At 42.9% G+C, this 25,349-nt stretch overlaps 1 protein-coding gene across 6 annotated transcripts in view; it reads left to right on the top strand.

Annotated features, from left to right (window-relative positions):
- The window catches only part of KIAA1217 (KIAA1217 ortholog), a 1,319,791-nt gene that overhangs the window by 142,727 nt on the left and 1,151,715 nt on the right, over positions 1 to 25,349 (top strand). For 2 of the 6 annotated variants that reach the window (XM_069211373.1, XM_069211372.1), the window contains exon 1: positions 6,165 to 6,580. The exons of the other annotated variants lie outside the window; for them this stretch is intronic. In XM_069211373.1, coding sequence (XP_069067474.1) covers position 6,580 — 1 coding nt within the window. In that variant the 5' untranslated portion in view covers positions 6,165 to 6,579. Of the gene's footprint in view, positions 1 to 6,164; positions 6,581 to 25,349 lie in introns of those variants that run through there. 6 annotated transcript variants of the gene reach the window in all.

Below are 25,349 nucleotides of genomic sequence, written 5' to 3'. Positions count from 1 at the left end.
TTTCCAAGTTTGGATTTGCAGATGGTGTTGACACCCTCACAAAGTGCTCCTTTTTAACGACTGAAAAAGATTTCAAACAAAATATTTCCTTTGAAAGTGGTCTTTTCAGTATTTTCAGTCAGCATAATTAATGCACGGTCCTTAGCTAAAGTAAATGTTCTAATGTGCAATCCACTTATTTAAGGGTTTTTGATGCCACAGTAGTGTTGAAGTTGGGTCCTAATCTCATTGCAAAGGTAAATTCTGTTTTTCACAGCAATCAGGAGATAATACTACCTGCTTTGTGTTCTAGTCCTTATGGAACAAAGTTGTAGATTACAGTGGCTGGATGTGGTTAGAGCAGTGAAAATGTATCCACGCAGATCTACGGAGTTCAAAGAGTGTGATTTTCTGTAAATTTTGGAAAAGGAAAAAGAAGATCTAAATCTCTCTTGTCGACCCTGAGACAATGGATTGTCGAAGTGATCACTATGGTCTATTCAATTTCTGGTTGGTTGCAGTTCAAGCTCCTTCCACAATGGGAATAGCAGCCTGTTGGGCCTCAGTTACATATATTTGTGCTGCAGCAACTTCTGTACATTCATATACGTTAATCATGATAAGTTCAAGTCAACCCAAGGGACAGATTTAGATTTTGATGCAAAACTTCTGAAAGGCAATAATGAAGATTACCGGTAAATAATCTAGACATTTCACAACATAAACTGATTGAAACATATGCTTTCAAGGGATATGTGTTAACATGTACTTATGCCATTAAAAACGTCTGCGACTGATAAAAGCATATGCTTTCAAGAGATATGTGCTAGTATCTACTAATGCCATTAAACACCCTGTGCTTTATAAGCGCTGTTCTTATTACACATCTGTTGCGAGCAGCCCATGTGGTGTCACCATATGCCCGATATAGTTATGACAGACAGGCTCATTAAAATGTAGAATTTGTTGTGCATTGAGGACAGTTGCTTGCTCAGCATTAGCACCAACATGAAAAGGTGTTCAGTGCTGCAGTATGTTTCACAGAGGAAATGGCCTTTTTCAGTCTCGACTGGTTAACTGCAAGACGTGCCTACTGAAGGGGTGCGAAGCTTCTCGAGCTCAGCTGTTCATTTTCAGCTTTGATTACAGGCCTTCCTCCTCTTCAAGGACAGCTTTCTGACTGGTGCGATGTCAGAGTTTTGTTTTAACATGAGGACAACCAGTGCTTCTTTGTAATGTGCTCCCTCAGGGCTGTGAAATGACTGCTCACTTAGCAGTCTCAGACAGAACCACTTCTCATTTCCTTTCAACTTCTGAAGTAAGTTATGCTTTCTGAGTCTGCAGCACCTGATGAATATTCGGTGCATGCTTCTGTAGAAAGGGAAGACAGTACTGTGGTCTGTGACAGGCTCACTAGAGTGGCAGTGAGGGTGGCTGTCTGAAACATGGATCACAAGCAATGAAGAAGAGAGCAGGGCACGCCATGGTGATCGGAGACACCGGGAGGCAGATGCAAGTGGGGAAAATTTGCTGTGCAAATTTGTGAGCAGTTGCAATGCACAAATATGGCTGATGAAACATTAGTGCAAATAGGTTTGCAAGTTGCAAAACGTTCCAACACACATTTAGAAATTAGCAAGTAGTGAGGTCTGTCCACTGTATTACAAGTGCCAGAGGATATAATTCACTTTTAATGCATCAGGTGGGTTATCTATCACGTTTGTAACAGAGTAAGCCGAACTCTAAATCAAAGCCTATGCATGGAGTTCTATCACGTCCAGCCAGGAGAGTGCAGCCACATCAGAAAAGAAGAAGAAAATAGAGGTCCATTGATGAGCTGAGCATACTTTAAGAAGGTGTACCAGGAGATGTTTCTTGCAGGGGCTTTAGCTGAGCTATATAAATCAACATAACATGCCATTAGCTAAATGTCATACAAATACTGAATAGTAGTGAGAATAGTACTCCATGTAAGACAAATTTCAGCATCAAAGTGGACAATCCAATTTTAATTTGCTTATTGTCATTTAATAAAATGGTTTGCACCATTGTAAGGCTGTTCCAGAAATGATGGCTCAGCTTTCCATGTGCTCCAGTAGGATTTGGGGATCAATTGAGTCATAATCAGTGGACAAGGAAAGTTTAGTAAAAACTCTTGATTACAAGAGCCTTTCATACATACCAGGTAAAGGCACCAATATTGACACATAAAAAGAACTTTAAATATGATAATTCTAATATATGATAGACCTTCTTCATAAAGATTTTGCTGTGACTTAATCAATCAATCAACATTCATAGAGCACAGCAAATCACCTGTGAAGGACTTGAGGAGCTGGAACTGTATGCTGCTGCATGGCGGTATGATCATTTGAACATCCAGGTCATTAGTTCTCTTCTAAATTACTGGAGTGATTGTGAGGTCCTGGAGTGTAGGGGGAGGTTGTGCCAAGATTTGGCTGCCAGAAGCATCCTCCATTGCTGGCTTGATTGATCTGTGGGGTGTCTGTAAAGGAGAGGGAAGCTAATCGGAGGTGTCTGGTTGGTTTGTGGAAGGTCAGGCGTTTTCTGATGTATGCTGGTCTTTCGCTGTGCAGGGCCTTGTAGGTGTGGGTCAACATCTTGAACTGGCATCTCTTCTGAATCGGGACCCAGTGCAGTTTTTTGAGATGGGGTGTGATGTGGGTCCTTCTGGGGAGGTCAAGTATGACTCCTGAGGTACACCTGAATTCTAGCAGATGGGGAGAAAGGAATAGCCATGAGCACTCTTAGCTTACTTCTGAAATATATGAGTACCACACGAGTAAATCACACCAACTAATAAACCAATGATGTTGGTTTATGTTAAAAGAGAAGATAAAAGAAAACTTGCAGAGGAAGAACGTGGAAGACAACATTCCTTCAAATTTTAGTCCATACCAGAAAGGTGGGTTTCAATAAGGTGGGACACTGTTCCATTGTTTTACTTACGTATTTTGGGGAGAAGGCAAGTGAGAAAAGGGACTGGTAAAGGTTTACAAACTGAAGGTTTTTGCCCGTTTTCATAGTATCGCTGGTACATTGCAATTTCCTCAACAAATAAGAATACAGTCACTATTTCATGCCCAATGTGGATTATTTTTAACAACTTACATTCTTGTAGCCAGTCCTGTAGCCAGACCAGTCTAGGCCCGCCTTTGTCACTCAGCCAATCCATCACTAAAGACCTGATTTAGAGTCTGGAGGACATCACCTAATTATTGGTCTCTCCCCTTCATTTAGAGATGGGCAGACTAAGTTTTCCACTGGAGCACCTGGTGACTCTGTCTATAGGCAGCTTCTTCTTAAGGCTCAATGGAGTAAGGACCATCGGAGGAAGGGCACTGTACTTCCCACCCTGTGGAGGGTGGATGGTGTAGTGTCCTCTTTTTTTACTGTCCTTCACCACCAGTGTTTTGTTTTTCAGAAATAAACTTCTGCTTTAGGAGTCTCTTTTGAAAAAAAAACTGTTTAAGAGGGCCCGATTTAGAGTTTGGCGGACGGATTACTCTGTCACAAATGTGACAGATATCCTGTTCATCGTATTGCGATGTCCATAGGATGTAATGGAATAGTAATACGGCGGACGGGATATCCGTTGTGTTTGTGATGGAGTAACCAAAATATACAAAGTACACTGTTCCAAAAATTATATATCATCCTAGGGGACCACTGGTCTCAGGAGCAAGAGCCCTCAAGCATCACAATGGATGAATAGTATCATCATCGGGAAATGCTCCACACCAAGCTGGCGCTGCAATGCCTGGTGGGCACCCCAAGCGGGGGCTCTAGACCATATTCATATAATCAAGATTAATTAAAATCTGTTATATAGTCAAAAAGGTGCTTTGTTCAAGCAACAGTGCAAAAAAAGAGGTCGGAAAAAATTTATTAAAATTGGTTATACATCTCCCAAACAACATCATAATTTTTAATCAGTGTAGTGAAGATGAAGACCAAGGTTAAAAACAAAAATTGAAAGTCATATATCGAGTGTAATGCTCGTGGTACTTTCACATAATACTAAGGGCTCCAAATGTTTTTAAGGGCCTTTAGGAACAGTTCAACGTGTTTCGCGTCTATCGGTCCGTCCGGATCCATTGACGCTTCATCAGGACCAAAAATAACCTCTTAACATAGTATAAAAGAAAAGCCACCTCTAATAAGGTAGAAAAACCAGTAACTTACATTTAAGTACACTTGGTTACATCAGGTCACCCTTCCCCAAATTTGAGATAGGGCCCCCTGGGAAACGCGTTCCTAGGACTCAGATAGACAAGTTTTGTCGCTGGTCCATAACTACGGACCTACCCTCTGGAACGGTGTCCCGAATCACAATGAGTAACCCCATCCGCCAAACTCTAAATCAGGCCCAAAGTTTGGTAAACAGCCGTCATGAGTCTGTCACCCTGATGGTACCCTGTCTTGCAAGTTTAGAGATGACTGCTGGCCCAGCGGTTACCTCAGCACCTTGGAAGGGACTGCCATCGCAGCGGTTCCCTACAAGGCTCAAAGCGTTTGGTGGATGGCCTTCATTGGTTTTGATGGTCATTCCCCATTCTTAACTTTTTTTGTTTTTCAGAAACAAACTCCCAAATGTTGAATTTCCTTCCATTTTGTTGGGGGTCATAATTGTCTTTTTTTCTACCCTTCACTGCCAGAGGTTTACTGGCAGTGACGAACAGAAAACAAAAACCCAGTCACACTCTCTACTGTCAATAGAGAAGGTAGCATTGATGGAACGTCCCCTTGATACAAAGTAGTGCATAGGACTACACTGCATTACTTTGGCCACCTTTCAAACGCGGAAGTAAATACTACCACAACGCTTTGCAAAGGACTCGCATTAGAATAGTAACGCAAACCCTGAGCAATGTGTTAGTAAATTTGGGACACAATTTTCGAGGCTCTCACACCTGCAATAGTGCTGCGAAGCTACACTAAAGATGGCATCTGTGCTTCACAGATGCCTCTATCACATCATACCGTAATATGAAAAGAGAGCTATATTAATGCACGAAACAAAGAAATAAGGCGTTTTCAGAACGATTAGTACAAGCGTTGGTGCTGCTTTATACTGAAATTGGCACTTCCAGAAGTACGACTATGCGTTGCTGCCCATACGAAAATTAGTAACCCGTGCATGTATTTCATAAATACTGAGCTTTGGAGAAATGTACACACATACTGAAGGATCCTCATTTTATTCAGGGTCCTGATTAAAATTCAGGGGAAATCGGAGCCTTCTGGCTGATTTACTAGCAGCTGGCTCGAGCTGGATTCAGTAGTTGCCAAGGCCCTGCTTCTTGATATATTCCATTGCCACGTCTAGAGCGGACAACATTTCTGAGTTTCAATTAACATTGCTGTATGCAGCAAGATTACCGCGCAGTATCCGGCTACTGAAAATATCATTGCAGCTGCAGAGATGAATGAAGCTTTCAGCGCGAGAAGAACTCTGCACTGAATTGATGAAGTGCGTGTGTGCGTGCGCACATGTAGTACCTGCCCAGCAGGGTAGAATGGGTGACCATTTCTCTAATCGCCCTCATTAGGACTGCCACCCACCCCGAGGTCGCATTTGCCCTCCCATCAGGTCAAATCATCCATGCACCTTGAGTGAGAATCCTGCTAGGACATAATTACTTTCTCCCCGCTTAACTTCAGTGGTGTCCACTCCAAAACACTTGAGCCACCAGCAGGTTGAGAGGAATACGAACGAATAAAATTGGGAATAACCTTTGAGTCACAACTTTTCCAGTCAGATTCAGTATATCCCGCACAAATCGGTTTGTATTTCGATGAGCAACATATCTTTCGATAGTGACGCAGAACCGGAGGAATAGGTATCGTCAGTGAAGCAAGTGCAGTGGCACAGGGTGCAGGCGGCCCAGTGCACCCAATCAGTAAAGCAGGTGCAGTGGCACCGGGACCCAGGGCGAAAGAGGCCCAGCGTACCAACCATTGCTGTTGCTCACTACTCTCGCTGTGGGTACTGTAGCTTTCAACCTTCCTTGCAGCGGGTTCGCGAAACCCTTGCTACGCCACTGCGCGGAGCACCACGTCCCTTCCGTGGCTCCCACACGCGAGAGCCTGGAGTAACTAACCGCCGTGGACCGCAGACGAGCGGCAGAGCTCTGCGCCCGAGGAGAGCCAGCCGGGCTCCGTGGCTGCGGAGGAGCAGCAGCGCCGGGGCCGCCTGCGGAGGAGCAGCCCGCTGCCTGTCTGGCCGTGAGGGCGGGCTGCTAGCCGCGGGCTCGCACTGCGCAGCTGACGGCAGCGGGAGGCGCGCAGCCCGCTCCCTGTGACTCTGGCAGCGCCTGTCTGCCTCTCTCCACTCCCCGCTCCGGAGCCCGGGCAGGAAATCCTCCCTGTGCTTCCCTTCACTGCAAGGAACCTCCGAGGCCCCCGCTCATCCTGCCCTCCCCCGCCGCTGCCAGGGTGGGGCAGGCACACACCAGGGCGGACAGGGAGAGAACCGTCATGGTCCGGGGACCGGCAGGTCACCCCGTGCAATAGGAGACTTACCTGCGCTTATCTGCGTATGCTGGCATTCGGATTGATGCTACCTGTGAAAATGCAAGTAAGTGCCGTTTTCTTTTTTCACTTTGGGGTTGCCAGTACTGCTTGTTTCAATGAGAGCGGAAACTGCAAATCACAGCGAGCAGCGGTTTGTATTAGTTGGCAGTATTTGTGGTCAGAGAGGAAGCGCGGATTAGGGGCGCTTTGGGACTGTTTAGCCAGGGGGTTGTCACGGTGCAAGTACTTGACTGAGACTGGCATGTCAGTAAGTGTCATTCTCCAGTGCACGCATCTTTCTCTCGTGACTGTGCCCATTTTTGCAGATTAGTTTATGACCTCGCAGACCCAGTCTACAGACGTTGAAGTTATTTTTCTCTCAGTTGTAAGAACATGACCTTCAAGCCAGCCTTGATTTGTGCTACGCATGGGGCCCGTTTAGGGTCTGAAGGGGTAGGTATATACGCCGTAGAGGAATGGACAGTCCTGTCTAGCGAGAAGCAGACATGGGGCCCCGTCACGAGCCTCAATTTTAATATGAAATATACTGAAAGAGACATCCCAAGCAAGCAATGCCAATGGCAAAGCACGATCAGTTGGATTGATGGAATACATTCAGTGGAATGTCACGTTAAAAGTTAGGTTTCGCAACAAGAAAGTGCTGGATCTTGGCTGTAAAACCCATGTTTACAAGTGGCGTAGCCATGGTGCAATGGGCCCTATTGCAAGGGAGGAAATGCACTGTTTGAAGTCTAAAATAAAGCAATAATGAGGGTTCAGGGGGACCGCAGGCCTCTGGTCCCCGGTGCCACTGCACCAATGGAAGCTACGTCTCTGTGTTTAGCAGTGGTTCGGGTCCTGCTTTATTAATTAGCGCTCCAAGTAGATTTGGCGTATCAGCGTAATGGGTCCCTTTGGATTTTGCGCAGGACCACACAATTTGGTGAAGTAAGGAAGCTGGGGAATCACACGCTGTGCGTCCCCGCGGTCTTACATTTAGAGTACGTACATCCCTTTCCTGGGTCTTCGCCTCAGCCACATTCTAAGACACAAAGCAGATCGTCTGCACCATGACGCCTGAAGACTCCTAGACCACCAGCTTCAAGGAGCAAACTGTCTTCACTCCCACACATCCCTTCTCAAACAGATCTTACATACTTTGTTCAGTACTCTCTTTTCTGGGTGTTGGAGGTACTTTTCGGTTACTTCGTAACTAAGAGAGCCTCGCTGCACATCTGTGACCATTCACCCCACCCCCCATCGCCGTTAAGTAATAGTGCAAACAGTGCGCGTTGGCATTTACTGCTCTGGCCACAGATAAATATTGCTACACGTAGCAGCGGTGAGATTGCATCCTGCCGCCTTTTCTTGTCTGTAGAGTCGGTGCCAGACACACAAAATACCTTCAGTAGATGGTCCATCTTGTGACAACTGACAAGCCCATTAGCAGCGACGACAATAAATGTGATTGTTGGCGGGATGTGAGCGTAAATGGGTTTGGGGTGGTGCGTAGCGCATCTGTCACAGGCTTCAGGTGTCTCTGCCGCCGTCCACACGAAGCCATCTTCTAAAAAGATAAACACTGGCTTCTGAAAAGCTTCATTAGAAGGTGGTTGGGAAGCACTCCCTGGGCTTTCAATCACTTATTCAGCAGAAAGCTGGCGTGCTTAGTCTGGTAATAAACTTCCCCGTGTGTCAGGAGAACTAACTGAGTTTGTACTTGCTTGGGGAAAATTAAAATTATCCACCCAGAAAATGTTTTTGGAGCCTCGGCGAGACAAATGGCTTGCCGTCTACAGCCAATTTACCTCTGCTCCCGTAGGCGCGACATGAGTTTATACATTTTATTAACAATGTAAAATTGTGCCAGCCGCAGGTGAAATATGCTCTCTTTAGCATGGCTGGTAAAGAGGAACTGAAACAAATCGATGGGTGTTTTTTGACCTCTTCGAGGTTGCATATTACTTTTAAGAGTACATTTAAGTGTGCAGAGCATTTCCTGTTTCACAGTCGGATATGGCAATTTATCTGAGAGAAAGTGGACTACACCAATCATCTTGAGAGTGGCTTAAGGTGAAGTGAAGCCCCCTCTCCAAAATGTGGTGAAGGGTACCTGAGAGCCCACCATCTTACAGGCATGCATAGGCTCTGTGTGAATGGCAGACCCCTGATTGGTGAGGATCCCCTGTGATGAGCGGATTCCTCCTCCAGTGGTGAACCCTTGTTCTTAGCTGTGAATCGTCACCCCTGGGTTGATGGATTGTGCTGGAGAAACAAAATGGCCTTGTGCCTAGAGTTTGTAAAAATCTGCGCTGTAAGTAGCATTGCATTGTATTTCCTAGTGCTAGTCAGCTGGTGACTGAGGCCAGCTTCGGCCTTGTGACTCACAGGTGAGTGTATGCTGAACTATCAACAACAGAAACATTGGGCTCCCAAAATACCATGACCAAATTATCAGGGACCAAAATGTTGAGAAGGTAAGTACTTATTGGTAAGTATAGATTTACTATTCTAACTCAACATCTACAATTCTGGAAGATATGTATACATATCGTCAAGATACATTTTCACACGTGGGTGAGCACACTCGCTGTTAACCATTACGGACGCAGGAGCTGGATTGTAGCGGGCTTGAGAAAAATTTAAATCTCTTCACTTGAAATCTTGAAAAGCGATTTGAAAGCAAGCTAGTAACAACAATTAGAGAGACTTTCCAAGGAAGAAATAAAATATATATTTTTTTTAACATGAAGCCGTGATGAAGTCACAAGGGTGATATCCCTGACGAAACACGTGTTGGCGGGCTGGTTCTGAAGGATTTCAGGAGACTAGCTGTGAAAAATCAATTTGATACTTATTTTGTGATTGATTTAGAGACTTATGGAATAAGGATGACTGGATCTTATATCAACTGATTGGGGATACAGCGAAGCTAATCTGGAAATGCATATGGACTAATAAACAATTCAACATAGGTTGAACTACTGTTGTAATGATATGTAATTTCTGTATAATCTGATTGAATGTTGATCTGGTGGGTTGTGTGCCTAGCAAATTGAGGAACATTTTCACACGTGGACTTAAGTAAAGTAAACATATACCTTCCTATTTAAACTTATCTTCATGCCATTTTGGTCCTTGATATTTTGTTAATGATATTCTAGTAGCACAATATTCTGGAGTTGATATTACGGTGGAATACTTTAGCAGGTTAGATTAAGTTATTTCTCCCCAAACTAGTACAACTTTTATGACTTTCCCCTATGTTTTTTTAATACTTTCTTGTCACCATCCCATTTATCATTTTTTCCTTTTGTTAGTTTTTTTTGCATTGCACACCTGTGTTTTATTAGGAACTTTAGATTTTTAGTGATATCTTTTCGTAATCAGAATATTTTCCTAAATTCATGGTTCCTGCTTTGTTGTGAACTCATCTTTACACAAAAAGTGGCCATTTTCTTGTTATCAGCATTGCTATGATCATAGCGTGATATTTACTTTACTTCTTATCGGAGACTTCCAAGTACAGAAACATTTGGGGAGCAGGTTTCAACCCCGTGTGTACAATTTCATTTTACGTTATTTTGACTTTTTATTAAGACATGACAATGAATACTATAGTTTTCTTAGTACACAACTACTTTCTTGTCAGATTAACTGTCACTAAGGTCTGATGTACCAATTAGCTAAATTAAACTTATTTTTTCGGGTAATTTCTCCTTATAAATCCCTTTCCAACATCAATTTCATTTCTGCACACAGAGGGTGTTTTTTTCAGCTTAATTAGGATACATAAATGTGATTTAAATTTATCACTGTTTTATTCTCGAACCTATTTCGCAAATCCATTACTAATCTAAAATATTTTAGCTAATTTTCCATTGACTACTTGCTTAACTGCAATAATGGAACACGCTCTCATAGTTTATGGTGAAGCCTCAGTTCAGATCCAAAAACAGTGAAAGTACGTAATATTTTATAACCTGTCCCCCTTTAACAACGTCCGCTACTTGCGTAACTTGACTTTTACTAACAAAATCACCTTCTTCCCAGTTCAAGGGCACCAATCCATAAAATTCTCAGGGAGAATATTCAGAGAGCACTCCGTAAGGGTGCACGGCACAAGAGGCCGGGGCCCTGTGGACCTGCACTCCTCCGATTCCTTGACCTCAGGCAGGCAAGCAAGGACACAGGCTCATCTGTCGTCTTTCCTATCCCTTGTCTCACAAGTATGGGATGAGGGACATAAAACGGGAAGTGAGTGGCATGTCACTTTCAGTCCCAGTGTTGCTAGGGTTGGTTGGTGTATCTAAGGAACGCTGGATGGAGGAGTGACAGATAACAGTAACTGATTGCAAGAATGAATGGACTCTATATAGAATAGTTCGTAGGATAGCATTGAGGAGATGGGCAACGATCTTTATTGTGCAAAGGACACTGACTCCGGCTTGGTGGCATAGATTTACACTCTACCAATTGAGGCCAAGAGGCTGTAGCTCCTGGTCTCGGAATATTGGGCACTTGTGGCAGCACGGTGTTGGAGGGTGTTGGAGGGGTAGGGCCATGGCAGGTCGTCAGTCATACAGGGATACACCTGTATGATCTAAGTAAGAGTTAAGGAAGCAAGTTCTTATTGCTGTTGCATTCTCCTGTGATGCACCGATTGTCAACAGTTGTAAATACTAATTGTTTTAATTTTTACAGCTGAATTTCATAGATGTGTTATATGCAGATGCATTGACATTTTGTGAATATTCTAATCCTTTTCTCTGTTGCATGGTTGAAGATTGGTTTTGTTAGTTCAATATTGTTGCGTTTATTGTTTGATGTAAATATACACAATCCATTTCTCAAGCCAAAAATACTAGAGTTATGTCTTGTTTGCTTTGAGGGGATGTGCAGTGTCCAGTCTGGGGGTCTTATGCTCCTAAAGGATTTCCTCATAGTGAGGTTTCCTCATGCAAGCTAGGTGTCTCCTACATCTTTATGTAGAGTTCAAAATTATATCAATTTAGTTCTATTTTCTTTTATATTTCGGATAATTAGATGTGGTCAAAAACATACAGGAAGGTTGTAAGATTAGTGGTCATCAATATATATGCACCTGCTACGTCTGGGTTTATTACTCTTTTCAAATAATGTACAACCACTGCCCTATAATGATTTTTCAACTTGGGCAGTGCCTACCCACATTATTCTAAGGGACTGCATTTTTGCTGGTTTAACCCCGTGGTTCTCATTGACAGTTACATAAATGCAAAATATGCCCCATCCTGAAGAAAAAAGTAGCATTCAAATGGCTACGAAACATTGAAACAAAAATATATACAAATATAAACTGTAGCAGAATCATTGTAAGATTGCCCTAGCCTACCGACTTGCAATTGTGATGCCATCTTCTAGGCCATTGTTTGAGTATTAAGTTTATATAACCTTTACCCCATTTCTGATATTATCATCTCAAAATATAATTTTGGTCTTTATTTTTCTCCGCTAACCAATTCATTAGGAAATAATACATCTCTACCTAGTCTCGTGCAGTCTTGTAAGTTTAGACTGTTTTTTAACATAAGGTATTTTTGTCAGAATGAAAATCAGGCTTCAATTGTACTTCTAGAGCTAAGGAAATCACGGATCCATTCATCTGACCTGAAAAAGTTCCCTGTCTTTTTATAGGAAAGACAAACACCAAAGGGGAAGTATAGTAATACACTTTTATAAAAGCTGTACAGAATTAACACGTCTGATACAAGGATGTATATATCAGACACAAACGTCCCCTGCACATGAAGAGAGGTAGCAATTCTTCATGTAACTTATGAGGGTATTATAGTACTGACCACTGAAATAAATCATAATGGATAGCTGGCCCAAAAATATTTTTAACTCAGTATCTGGGACTCTGCATAGGATACAACTAGTAATGCACTTCCCATCTAACCTCTAACACACAGGTCTTGAAAAAAGACTGACTTTATTTAAATTAATCTGCTCTACGCAAAACCTGCAGAATTACCCATATTTTATAATTATCACCTGGTTCACTCACATGCCTTCATTTTTTCTTATCAGGTGTTGGACTTGGCCATTTCTGCAGGCCCATCCCCAAACCTTTTGCCTTCACTGTCCTGTTTTCTAAACCTGTTTTTGTTGCCTTTTAGGACTCGACACACTTTACCACTGCTAGCCAGTGCTGAAGTGCTTGTGCTCTCACCTTAAAACATAACAGAATTGGCTTATACCAAATTGGCATATTCAATGTATGTGTAAGTCCCCAGAAAAAGTGGTACAATGTGTGCCCAGGGCTTGTAAATTAAATGCTACTAGTGGGCCTGCAGCAGGGATTGGGCCACTCACTTAAATCACACTTTAAACATATCTCAGGTCTGCCACTGCAGCCTGTGTGTGCAGGTTATCTAACATTTTGTCCTGTCAAAATAAACCTTTTGCCAGGCCCAAACCTTAGTTTTTAATGCATATAAGACATACCTAGGGTAGACTCTGGACAGTCTAGAGCGAAGGGTGAAATGTAATTAAAAAGTAGGACATATACTTTTAAGTTTTACATATCCCAGTAGTGAAAAAACCCTTAAATTTGTTTTTCGCTACTGCAAGGACTACCTCTCCCACAGGATAACTTTGGAGTTACATGATTACATTATATAAGTGTAATTTCTAAATGGGAACTGGTAACTAATTCATGTTTGTGTGTCACATTGTAATGAAAAATCCTAACTTATGGTGAAGTTGGATTTTCAATTACAGTTTTGAAAATGCCACTTTTAGAAAGTTGACATTTTCTTTACCTAGCTATTTGGTGCCTGCAGGCTATATCTGGGTCACTTGACTGAGTGTAGTGGACAGTTGGGCTTTGTGTATTCGTCCTAGACAGCCACACAATGGGGAGTTTAGGTGTGACTGGATGGGCCATCTCTGGCAGGTTGGGAGGGAGGAGTTGGGCCCAGCCCCACTCATGCTTAAATAGTCTGTGTCCTACCTTAATTCAATGAGCTGCACACCCCCTGTAATTAGTCTGGAGCCAGGGGCAGGAAAGCAGGGCACATGTGCACTTCAAATGCATATCTCTAGAAGCTTCTTCCCACTTCAAAGGCACAACGAAGTATAAATACTAGACCTCAGACACCAACTCTTCAGTACAATTCTGGACCTGTGGATACTCTTCCAGAAAATAATGACTGCCGAGCTGCTGAAAGGACTGCCGCTCTGCTGGACTGCTGCTCTTAAGGACTGTTGACCTGCTGTGCTGACCTGTTGCCTGTTCCATTCTACCTGGGTGAGAAGGACCGGGCCTTCATCTCTTGAACCCAGAACCCAGAGTGGCTCCAAGGGCTAGTTGGCCGGCCTCTGAAGCCTCAGAGACACAACGAGCTTCCAACAACCTTCCACCTGTGCCTGGGCTCTGCCATCTGTGAGTCTACTCTGATAGGTAGGGCTACTCCTGTCCTGGACCTCTGGAAGTGTGCCTAAGGTGCTCTGCCAGCCACTGTGGATCCAGTGGAAATGATGCATCTTCTCTGCTGTGTGGCGTTACCCCAAGCAGAACTGATGCATCACTGCTGCTGTGTGGATTGGACCCATCAAAAAGGTCTGCATCGCACTGCAGCCTATTGGAACTGCAATTGTTTAACGCATGCTTGGTGCAGGCACTGACATCCCTCATCGACGGCATCCTCGATGATGACAGCATACTCTGCATCGCAGCCCCACAGCTCTTCGGAAGCAATGTTGCCCTGACTGCGCGCTGCATCCTTTATGCCGGACTTTGCACCGAAAGCACCAACAGCTCAACATCGATGCAGGCCCTCGCATTGCAACTTCACTGCATCTCGTAACAGCACATCACTTTTGCTATATGATGCATCTTCGACCAGGATACTTGCAACGCTTTGCAAACCAGGATTTAACATATTTTTGTTCAGTGTGCCTACCTGGGTCCCTGGAACCGGCCCGCGCTGCATTGAGGCCACCCTGAAGTTGTGACTTTGTCTCAGTCTGGAGCAACCATAAATCCACAGTTAGTGCTTTGTACTTTTGTGCTTTTGGTGCTATTTTCTCTAAAAACTTTAAAATTGCAGATCTCTGGTTCTGCTGAATTGATTTTTGCTGTTTTGGTCTTGTCTTATTTATTAAAGAAAATTCTATTTTTTCTAACTTGGTGTGGGATCCTTGTGGTGTGGTGTTTTCACTTTATTACTGTCTGAAGTGTTGCACACATACTTTACACATTGGCTCTGATTTAAGCCTGACTGCTGTGTGCCAAGCTACAGAGGTTCAGCACAGGTTAATTTAGGTTTGGCTTGTGCCTCACCCTGGCAAGGATTATGGTTGCTTCCAAAGCCCAACTGCTAACTGCACTTAGTCATGTGTGCTAGGATACAGACACCAAATAGGACAAGAAAATACCAACATTTTATAAGTGACATTTTCAGAATTGTGACTCAAAATGCAACTTTACTATAACAGAGGGTGTTAACTTATAGTTCTGTAGACACCAAACTCGAAATTCCTACCTGCTCTCATTTGAAAGTTATCACTTATTAAATCTTAGAAGTTTACCCAATGTTATCCTATGGCAGGAGGTAGGCCTCCCAGTAGAGAAAAACGGATTTAGGAGTTTTTCAGTACCAGGACATGTAAAACTCAAAAGTACATGCCCAGCTCTTTAAATACACAGCACCCTGTCCTCTGGGCTGCTATAGGGCCTATCCTAGGGGTGATATATATGTATTAAGAAAGGAGGTTTGGGCCTGGCAAAAGGTTTATCTTGTTAGGTTCAAATGGCAGTTTAAACTGTACACAAAGGCTGCACTGGCAGGCCTGAGAAATGTTTAAGGGGCTATTTAAGTGGGTGGCACAATGAGTGCTGCAGGCCCACTAGTAGTGTTTAATTCACAGGCCCTGGGGACATGTGGTACCTCTTTAGTAGGGACTTACAAGTAAACTAAATATGCCAATTGGGTGTACGCCATTGTTACAATGTTTAAAGGAGAAAGTACAAGCACTTAAGCACTGCTTAACAGTGGTAAGGTACACAGTTCTAAATACAGCAAAAACAAAGTCAGCAATAACAAAGATTGATGAAAGAGGTTGAGGGAAAACCACGCCAAGGATGTCAGGTCCAACATTAATGATTTTGTTAATTCTCGCAACTCAGTATCTCCAATGCTGACCCTCTTTGTCCTTCTCATTTCATGCAGCAAGCACGGAAATTTCATCTTCACTACTTCACCAGAGGGGATCAAGACAACATTTCATTTCAGTTCTTGCAAACTCTCATTTTTGAGCTGTAGAATTTCTGGAGACTTGGCAGTTAGCTCTTGATTAACAACCTCACTGGCAGTCTAGGTGATCTTTTAGGTGGGTGTGGTAATGGCAGGTCTTTTCTGCTCTCCATATCTCCTCAGAGCTTTCACTCCTCTTCTCTTAGTCAGTCACCATCTTCTTTCCACTCGCACCTTCTCCATGGCTGTGCATCAGAGCCTGCAGCTGGTAGACTTCGGAGTAAATTAATCACATACCATCTAATGCAAAACTTTAATCTTATTTTAGCCTACAACCTCTTGGTGATCCAAGTCAAAGGACTAAGGTCTCATGAACATCTCTCAAAAAGATCAGTATCTAACTGGTTGGATTTTTAGTCAAAGATTTTAGCTGCATTCTGCCGGCTTAGCCTTACTGAGCCTTAATTATATTTTTACTTCAGCAAAAACCCTAATAGTTCAGTAGCTCCTTCACTAAAGAAGAGGGGCTAGATAGATAGTCAACAATAAACAGCAACGTCCTTACTGTCAAAACAGTAGACTATTTCTGTGAATACTTTCATTCATATCCAAAAGAGCAGGAAAGCCTTGGGTGGATGGTATTAGCAGGACCTCAAGTAGTGAGCAGTTCTTGAACAACTTAACCACAACCTTATTCTAAAGCCCGAATTCTACAACGTAATTGCTTCAAATCACTCAGCAAAATAAATGTAGTTAATGTAGAGAGTTGGTGAGATGGGGATATGGACAGAAAAAGAGAAATAAATATAAAATAAAGTGAAAGGGTTTCCAGATTCATGGGTGTAGTATATTCCTGGCTTGTCAAAAGCTGTGTTTGGAAAATGGTTTGTCTTGAAGTTTACACATAAAGAAGGAAGAGAGCTGGAAGTAGATTTATACCCAGGTGATCATATCTTTTTCACCAGCTAACCCTTGCTCTGAGCCTAGAATGATGCTGTACTGTGGGGTTTCAATGGATCTTTAGTGTCTGCAGATTCCAGGGTGTGGCACTACGGGAGACATTCTGGACTGCCCCCGTGCTTATCTTCCATCCTTGCTAGGACTGTCAGGGTAGCCCACAACTATCCTTGGGTGTAGACCAGAGTGACTCCAACGTATCAGCAGGTGAACCTGACAACTTAATAAATCAGATAATAGGAGTGATGTGCACGGCCATCATATCATCTAAGCCCCCCACCCCCAATACTTTTGTTGTAGTTCTCTTTCTTTTAGCCTTCTTCCCTGAGCTGAAAAGGGCCACATTAGCATGAGAAGATAAATTACACCATGCACTGTAGACAAAGGGCAAAAGTGTGTGTGTATGCCTGTGTGTCAGCCATGTAGAGAAAGTTGAGGTGGCTCCCACTCAGAGAGCGACTCAGATCCTTTGTGTATTTGTCTTATAGAGCACATCTACTTCTCCATTGGGGTATCATGGAGCTAAAAATGAGTCATAAAACAACGCCTTTTTGCCATGTATCAGTTCTCCTGATTATCTCTGGGGAAAAAGTCAGGCCTTCAAATTTCCATGTCTGGAGCATGTTCAATTTTTGAGCTGCAACTACCGAAAGGCTCTGCGACCAATTGTCTTTCGTTTTGGAAGTGTGGTTCAATTTAAAGGATTATCTTGAAGTTGACATCCATCCAATCCTTAAAGACCCTTCTCCCCCATTCGTTTGAGAGACACCGGTTTAAAGAACAGGAGTGGTGTGGTAGCAATATCCTGCTGTTCTTCGTTGTTCTCCTCTCTCATGGATTTCCAGAGGATGCATTTGGTAATATTGTAGCTGGGTTAATATAGAACACATCTTTGCAGTGAGATGTTAAAAACTGACATTTCTTACAGAGTGGAGCTAGGTGAAACTACCATTTGTAGGACAGCCTAGAGCTGACCCATCCAAAGGTTAGTTTTGCCTCTCAGTTGTGTTTGCAGGCACAAGTCACTTAACCATAAACCCTGTCATAAACGTGTAGAGAAAAATCTAGTTGGGTCCCCCCTCCCTGTGGGTGTCAGGGACACTGGTTAAAATGCCTCTTAGGCTCTCTCAATGTATTTTAACATCCTACATGAGGTACTTTTTTGTGTTTTCCCTCCACATTTTGGGTACCTCCCATGGCCTGCTGCAAAGCATTCACTGTGGATGTGTATGAGGTCACCAACATGTGACGCTGAGGCTTATAGACAGAAACGGCTCCAGATTCAGACACATTCATCTAACTTTACCGCAGGCACAAACATACAGTTAGTGTAAAACTGGATTATTTCACACAGGAGATTATTTCACACCAAAAAACGACATAGACGGAGCAACAAAAGGAAAGGATAAAACGGAAAGGCTAAAACGGAAACAGGCGCCTTTGAGGGTTGGTTCTGGATGAGGATCTTTTCAGCTTTCTACCTGCACAATAAACAAAAGCCATTCAGTCAGATTGGAAAACAGCTCAATTGTTGCACTTTTTACAGAGGTTGGTATAAAATCCACAAAAATGAATGCGTGCGTATGCGAGTGTGTGACGCGCATGTGAGTTGCCTGAGCATTAGTACTGCTAGTGAACACCTTTAAAATTTCTTATATTATGGTGCATTGGGAGGGATCAGTACTTTGCAATCCAAGTTTTTAGGTTGAGCGCACAGGCGCCATGACGTGTTGTAATCTATCTGTGGGCTTTTAACCACACCCAGCGCACACCTATCACTATCACTCGTTCATGGGCTTGCCGTTCAAAAATCTTTTGTTATCATTGGTAAATGCTTAACTTTGTCCTCCTTGGGGCAGTTTTGTTACTGCCTTGGCCATCGTCCCTGTTACATGGATAATTGCACGTTTGCCGATACTTTTGACTGCAAGCAAACTTCTTTTTCCTTTTGTGTCTCTCCTTTGCGCTCACGCTCATGGCTGCCTTGGCACTTTGAATTGACTTGCTTCTGTCAACTGTTTTACTTTCCATTTTCAAGTTATGTGGCAAGAAAAGTCCAGTTAGGAACTTACAAGGCTAATAGCTCTAACTCGAGCAAACGCAAGACTCATTGCATTGCAAATGCTTGTTTTCATTGGGATTGTTCTCGAAATGTTGTTCTGTTAAAATAGAAGTATGCATTTTTTATGAAAGTTGTTTTCTGATAGTTGCCGACTGGATCTGTTCGCTGGCTGAGAGTGTGTTGGTGCATACGACTTGCTAACGCGAGGCCTGGCTCCCAACAGAACTATTGATCCATATGGTACATGAACAAAACTTTCTGGTCAGTGCACGTGCCCTGCCTCTTTCTGATGGCTCTCCGTCAAAGCGTCTAATTAGTATTTTATGGTGAATGAGCGCAAACTCCCAGGGGCAGTAGGGCAGCCTGCCCACCAGAGACAAGGTTAGCAGCGCCTGGATTCTCATATCAAGTGGAGGTGAGATTTTTTACAAATACACTTTGCAGTAAAAAATGCAGAGTATTTGGTACTGCTAGTATATTCAATTGTTAGGAAGGTTTTTTTTAGTACAAAGTGTAAACATTAATCAAATACTTTTTCTGGATAATTAGTTCTTCTTTCGTTTTAATAGGTCTCACCATAGAGTAGTCATTTCCAACTTTGTTCACTAAGCGATACCCCGCTTTACCTACGAATCACCAGAATATAACTCATAACCACTGCTTTAAATAGGCAGATACTGCCAGGTACTGGGTTCCTGCACTTGTTTAATTTTAAATATTTTTATTTCGAGCGCTGCGTGTAACTGCTAATATTTTCTCAGATCAATCTTTAGTTACAGAATACAAGAAGTTATCACAGCGAGTGAAAAAAAACATGATTATGGCTTGGGAATATGCTAAAATAATTTTGTGAACCATTATTGACCAGAAGTACAAAGCCCTATTCTGGCCACAAGTACTGTGATTCCCAAAATAAAACAGGTTTTGCAACCCCAAAAGGTTTTTCTTTCCACGCATTTGACCCATTTTGCCATCCATTCCGAATTGAAATTACGAGGGGACATACATGAAAGAGCAGCCTCTTTAATTACGAGTCAGTGGTTAGCAGCAGCAAATGTGGTTGCAAAATATTGATCAGATACCAGTACCTCAAGGACGGTTTTAACAGATTTGCAAAGGGCAAGATATCCCCTTACGACACCTTCCCCAATGTAAGTTGAGTCAGCGGCTTGGAGGGGAGTAGGCAGTGGTCCAGGGGACCTAGGGGCAGATGTAGAAAGGCTTTAACGCGTCGCAGAGGCACAAAACCCACATTGCGATTCCCATTCCCATTTTGCGAGTCGGTAACCTATTTACCGACTCGCAAAATGGGACTGTGAGTCGCAAATAGGAAGAGGTGTTCCCCTTCCTATTTGCGAATCGCAGTGCGATGTAGGATTGCTTTGTGACCGCGAACGCGGTCGCAAAGCAATCGCAGTTACCACCAGTATCACACTGGTGCTAACCCATTCGCAAAAGGGAAGGGGTCCCCATTGGACCCCTTCCCCTTTGTGAATGGCCTTAAAAACATTTTTTCAGAGCAGGCAGTGGTCCAATGGACCACTGCCTGCTCTAAAAAAAAATAAACGAAAACGTTTAATTTTTTAGTTATGTAATGCATCTCGAGGAAAACGGGCTGCATTAAAAAAAAAAAAACTGCTTTATTTAAAAGCAATCACAGACATGGTGGTCTGCTGTCTCCAGCAGGCCACCATCCCTGTGAGTGCCGCGAGTCTCAAGGGGGTCGCAAATTGCGACCCACCGCATTAATATTAATGAGGTGGGCCTTTGCGACTCCCTTGCGAGTCGCAGATGGTGTCAGGGACACCATCCTTCATTCCAATTTGCGATTTGCAAATTGTGAGTCGCGCTGACTCGCAATTTGCAGTTTGGAAAATGGAATATACCTACATCTGGCTCTTAGTGCTTTTGCCCAGTGCAGCTCATGGAGGTTGGTGTGATCAGTCAAAGAGAGCATGAGTCCACCAATGATGTATTTTTTAGCAGTCTCCTCATTACTGTTCCCCTGATGATTCTTAGGCTTAGACCGGAGCTTGTGGAGAATGTATACAGCACAGCCAAAGCACTTCCAACCTATGCTTCTACAAGGAGAGGCAGGGCAGCAGCCTAGGAGCTCCATCTATTGGTAGTACCAAATTACTGAAACCACTGAAGATCTACTCTTGCCTGGATGACGGTGATAAACTGAGCCCGTTTGTTGAAAGTCTTACTCCTTCTTGACTGATCTCCCTGATCATCATGAGCCTTGTGAACCGCCCGTTTATTATTTGCATAAACTGAGTGAGTGCCTGCTGATTTATTTCTTCCAAGCTTTATGTTATCCATTCTTTATGAACTAAGGGCCAGATGTAGCAACGTAAAAATTTGCGAGGTGCAAAGTGCGAGTCCATGCGACTCGCAATTTGCACCTTGCAAATTGGTATGCAGTACGGTGTCTCAGACACCGACTGCAACTCGCTATGGGGTCGCAATGACCCACCTCATGAATATTCATGAGGTGGGTCGCAAATTGCGGCCCCATAGCGAGTATAGGCACTCGCAAACATGGAGGCCTGCTGTAGTCAGCAGACCTCCGTGTTCGTGACTGCTTTAAATAAAGCAGTTTTTTTTTTTTTAAGTGTAGCCCGTTTTCCTTAAAGGAAAACGAGCTGCACTTAAAAAAAAACCGAAACCTTTAGTTTCGGTATTTTTTCAGGGCAGGGAGTGGTCCCTGGGACCACTCCCTGCCCTGAAAAAATATTTTTGGGTCCATTCACAAAGTGGAAGGGGTTCCTTGGGGACCCCTTCCAATTTGCGAGTGGGTTACCATCCACTTGAAGTGGATGGTAACTGCGATACGATTTGCGACCGCGTATGCGGTCGCAAATGGTATTGCATACCACTTAGACTCACAAATAGGAAGGGAACACCCCTTCCTATTTGCGAGTCGGAAATGCATTTTGCGAGTCGGTTCCGACTCGCAAAATGCATTTCTGCATAGCAAAGAGGCATTTGCGCCTCGCAAACGGCGATTTTCGCTGTTTGCGACGCGCAATTCCTTTGCTACATCTGGCCCTAAAAGAGCTATTTGGCCCTAAAAACAACATCTGGATTCTAGTTAGAAACCAGCGTGATGATATATTGCCTTAATGTCACTCTCAGCCAACTGAAGGTTTAGGAAATAGATTTTGATTATAGAGTGCGTCTTATATATTTTTTTCTTCTTTTTTTCTGTGTATTGTGGTCGTGCCTCCAGAAAGCAGAGGGCTACGCATAGTACAGGGGGGGACGGTACCACCTGAAGGTCGTTGTCTGTGCATTCACTGAGCACATGCTATTGTAGTCTTGGAGCTGAGCTGCACGTGTTTGCAGCATAGAAGCAAGTGAACAGTCAAAGCAAGAGTAGCAATTGCAGAGTGGTCTGAATGTGTCATGCGAGGAGACTCTAGGCTTAACCTGCACGGGCAATGCTGAAAGGGAGGACTTGAGCAAGGTTCCTGGAGCCATACAGTTCGCATTTTGTAATTTTACAATCTGTAATTTTAAGGCGAGGCGATACTTTTGTAAAAACCAAGTGCAGCTCCTTGGTATGATGGAATACCAATACCGTAGTTTCTATATTGAAAGTATTCTTACCCAATTCTCGTAGACCTGCATCTCACAAGAGCAGTCTTTCTTAGAGGCAATGCAAGAAACAACTAAAACAAACAAAGCATCTTTCTCTGGCCATCCTGAGCCCCTGTCTTGTTCTGTGTTGCGGAAACACTTTAGGAACCATTCAGGTGGAATTGTAGAAGCTTGTACCTTAATTAAAAACTATTCCCAAAGTTACAAGTGCACATGATGCTGGGTTTAATGCTTTAGAGAATTGTGTAACTATGCTACGTGCTACATGCATAGACCTTAAATATGGGCACTGGATTTCGCTGTCAGCAGTGCACATTACAACAGCAGTATTGCAGAGTTACACGCTACACACCAACTCACAGATACAAGGAAATTCAGCTTTCAGAGCTCATTACACTTTATTGACTGCTTCTTTTAAAAACACAAACCAAAGCAACTCTCAATCCAATTTATTCTATTTAATCAGAATTTTCTGATTGAAGACTGACAAGAGTCTTTTGATATCACTTCTATTTAATTAGCCTTTCCGTGATCAACTGGAGCTTAATCTTTTACTGCTTTTTGATTAAAATTGGATAAGATTGAAAGAATTCAAGAATATCGCATGCACAGAAACATTTATTAAGTGATGTTGCCGGTCATGTGAATATGAAGCCCACGTGACAATGCTGAGCACACAAAGTTCAGCAGCAGGTTGAGCTCATCAGCTGTGATTCTGTAGGAAATGAATAAGGAGAAGTCCGTCTTCATCAAGCCAACCACCCGGTAACCCTTTAAAGTTCTAAGCACTGCTGGCCTCACTATTACTAGTCGCCAGAAGATCTTCCATAGTCATTGACTACATGTTAGTAACATTCTTTGACTGGATCCTCATCATTGCCAATCATCTCACCCCTTACCTGAAAGAATCCCTTTTTGTTAACCTTTTTCTTTAAAAAAAACACACAGAAACTCTCAATCCAGTTTGCTCTGTTTTATGAGATTTTTATGATTCAAGACTGACCTAAGTATTTGGACATCACTCCTATTTAATTGCATTTTTGGTGACGATGTGCAGTTTATGTTTTATGCATTTTAATCAAAATTAGATATGACTGAAAGAACTCAAGAATATTTAATGAATGGGAGCGTTTCAGTAATGTTTTAAGTTATGAGAACATAATCCCCACTTGACAAGGATGACCACAAAAAGTGAAATAGGCGGATGAGCACCATAGCAAAGAAAGTCAGATGTCATACAGTAACAAATAAACATTGCTTATGTGACTTCTATAGAAACAGGGTCATTAGTCCTCCCTGGGCCAATTCTCCCGTTAAACCACTAATCCACTAAGGCTCATATGTAAGAAAAATTTTGCATTTCTTAACAGATTGAATCGTTATTTCGGGCTCTAAGAAATAAAAAAATTGCCTTTTGGTATGTATGGAAGGGGAAACAGCCATTACAACACGGTCATCACTACACATGACTGTCATCACGAAGCCATTACCACGCATTTGCCTTTACCAAGCATGCCTTTACCACGAATATACCTTTACCACACATGCCTCTACAATTAATTTTGTTCTAAAGGCATGAATGGTAAACGCATAATCGTGATAAAGGTAAGTATTATTTTTCAAATTTTGTAAAGGCTTAACAGGTAAGTACAGGTAAGTATTAAGTGTTTTAAGTGTGTTAAATATATATATATTGTTCATTTAAAAAATAATGGTTACATGGACGTTATAGTAAGGCTCACATTTGAAGCATACCAAACCATAGAAATTCTCCTGTTATAGTTATCTCAAGTAACTGTAACTTGTTCCCTAAGTTAACTATAACTCGCACACCCGCCATGCACAGTTTTTTTCGTCCAAAATATTACTGCAAATATTACATTTACATTATTAATGAAGTTATCAAAGAAGTCATGAGTGGTGTAATTTGCGGGGTAGTTAGGAGTGTATAGCGAGGGCGCGATTTATAGTTACCTTAGGGCACGGGTTACAGTATGAACCTTAAATGTTTGAAGTTTAAAAGAAATTGGAAAAGGAAAATGACCACAGTTACACCTGGAGTAGAACCCTTAACATTTGGTGCAAGGGGCTGTGACTATAACCTTTAGGCCAACCCCCACATGTGATTGGAAAGAAATGTGAATGTACAATCACTAGAAAGGTTTAACAGTCAAAACACCAGTAAACAAACACACTGCCAAGCAAAACTAGGATTTGAACCTTCAGCCTCCTGAGTGACAGCACAAGACCGTGAACATAAGGCCAGAAGTGACTCTGTTCTGCTCTGCATTCAAACGTGACTATAACATTCGTACCAAGCATCTTCATAGTCTTGATCATTGTAGTCATTGTTGGGAATGGCCTTTTTTTGCAGGGTTATCCCCAAACATTTTGCCTTCTTACTCCTTTTTTCAGATCTGTTTTTGCTGGTTTATTGTCTCTGCGCACCTTACCACTGCAGATTAGTGCTAAAGTGCAAGTGCTCTTTGTGTAAATTGTATTGGTAATTGGTTTATCCATGATTGTCATATTTGATTGACCATTGTAATGACAATCGGGATGGAAGAGAGAGAGAGAGAGTGTGACAGGACCTCGAGGGGAGCCTAAAGGCCCCCACGGTCCTAGCTGGCTTTAAATAGCAGGTCCCTGCTTTTAGGAGCAATGTATGCATCTGTTTCCCTGCACACATACTTGCGTTCAGGGAAACAGATGAAAACTCCACTTTCTGAGAGCAGGAGCTGTTTGACAGCTTCTGCTTTCAGAAAGCAAACAGCTATGTCTCGGAGGGTTGGCACCCCAGGACATAGCAGGAGCTGGCCCTGGTGTTGGCGGTCCCCAGGGCCATCATTGGATCCACAAGGTCAGCTGCGTGGCCCCCCTCCAACAGTCAATAGCCCGGGGAGGTGGTGGTCCCTGGGGTTAGGGGTCCACAACGAACCCCCTTCAATTTTGTTATTGTAGCCCCG

Source organism: Pleurodeles waltl, chromosome 10 (assembly GCF_031143425.1).
Source record: "Pleurodeles waltl isolate 20211129_DDA chromosome 10, aPleWal1.hap1.20221129, whole genome shotgun sequence".
In the NCBI taxonomy this organism is placed as follows: domain Eukaryota; kingdom Metazoa; phylum Chordata; class Amphibia; order Caudata; family Salamandridae; genus Pleurodeles; species Pleurodeles waltl.
This window is presented reverse-complemented; position numbering and strand designations above follow the sequence as displayed.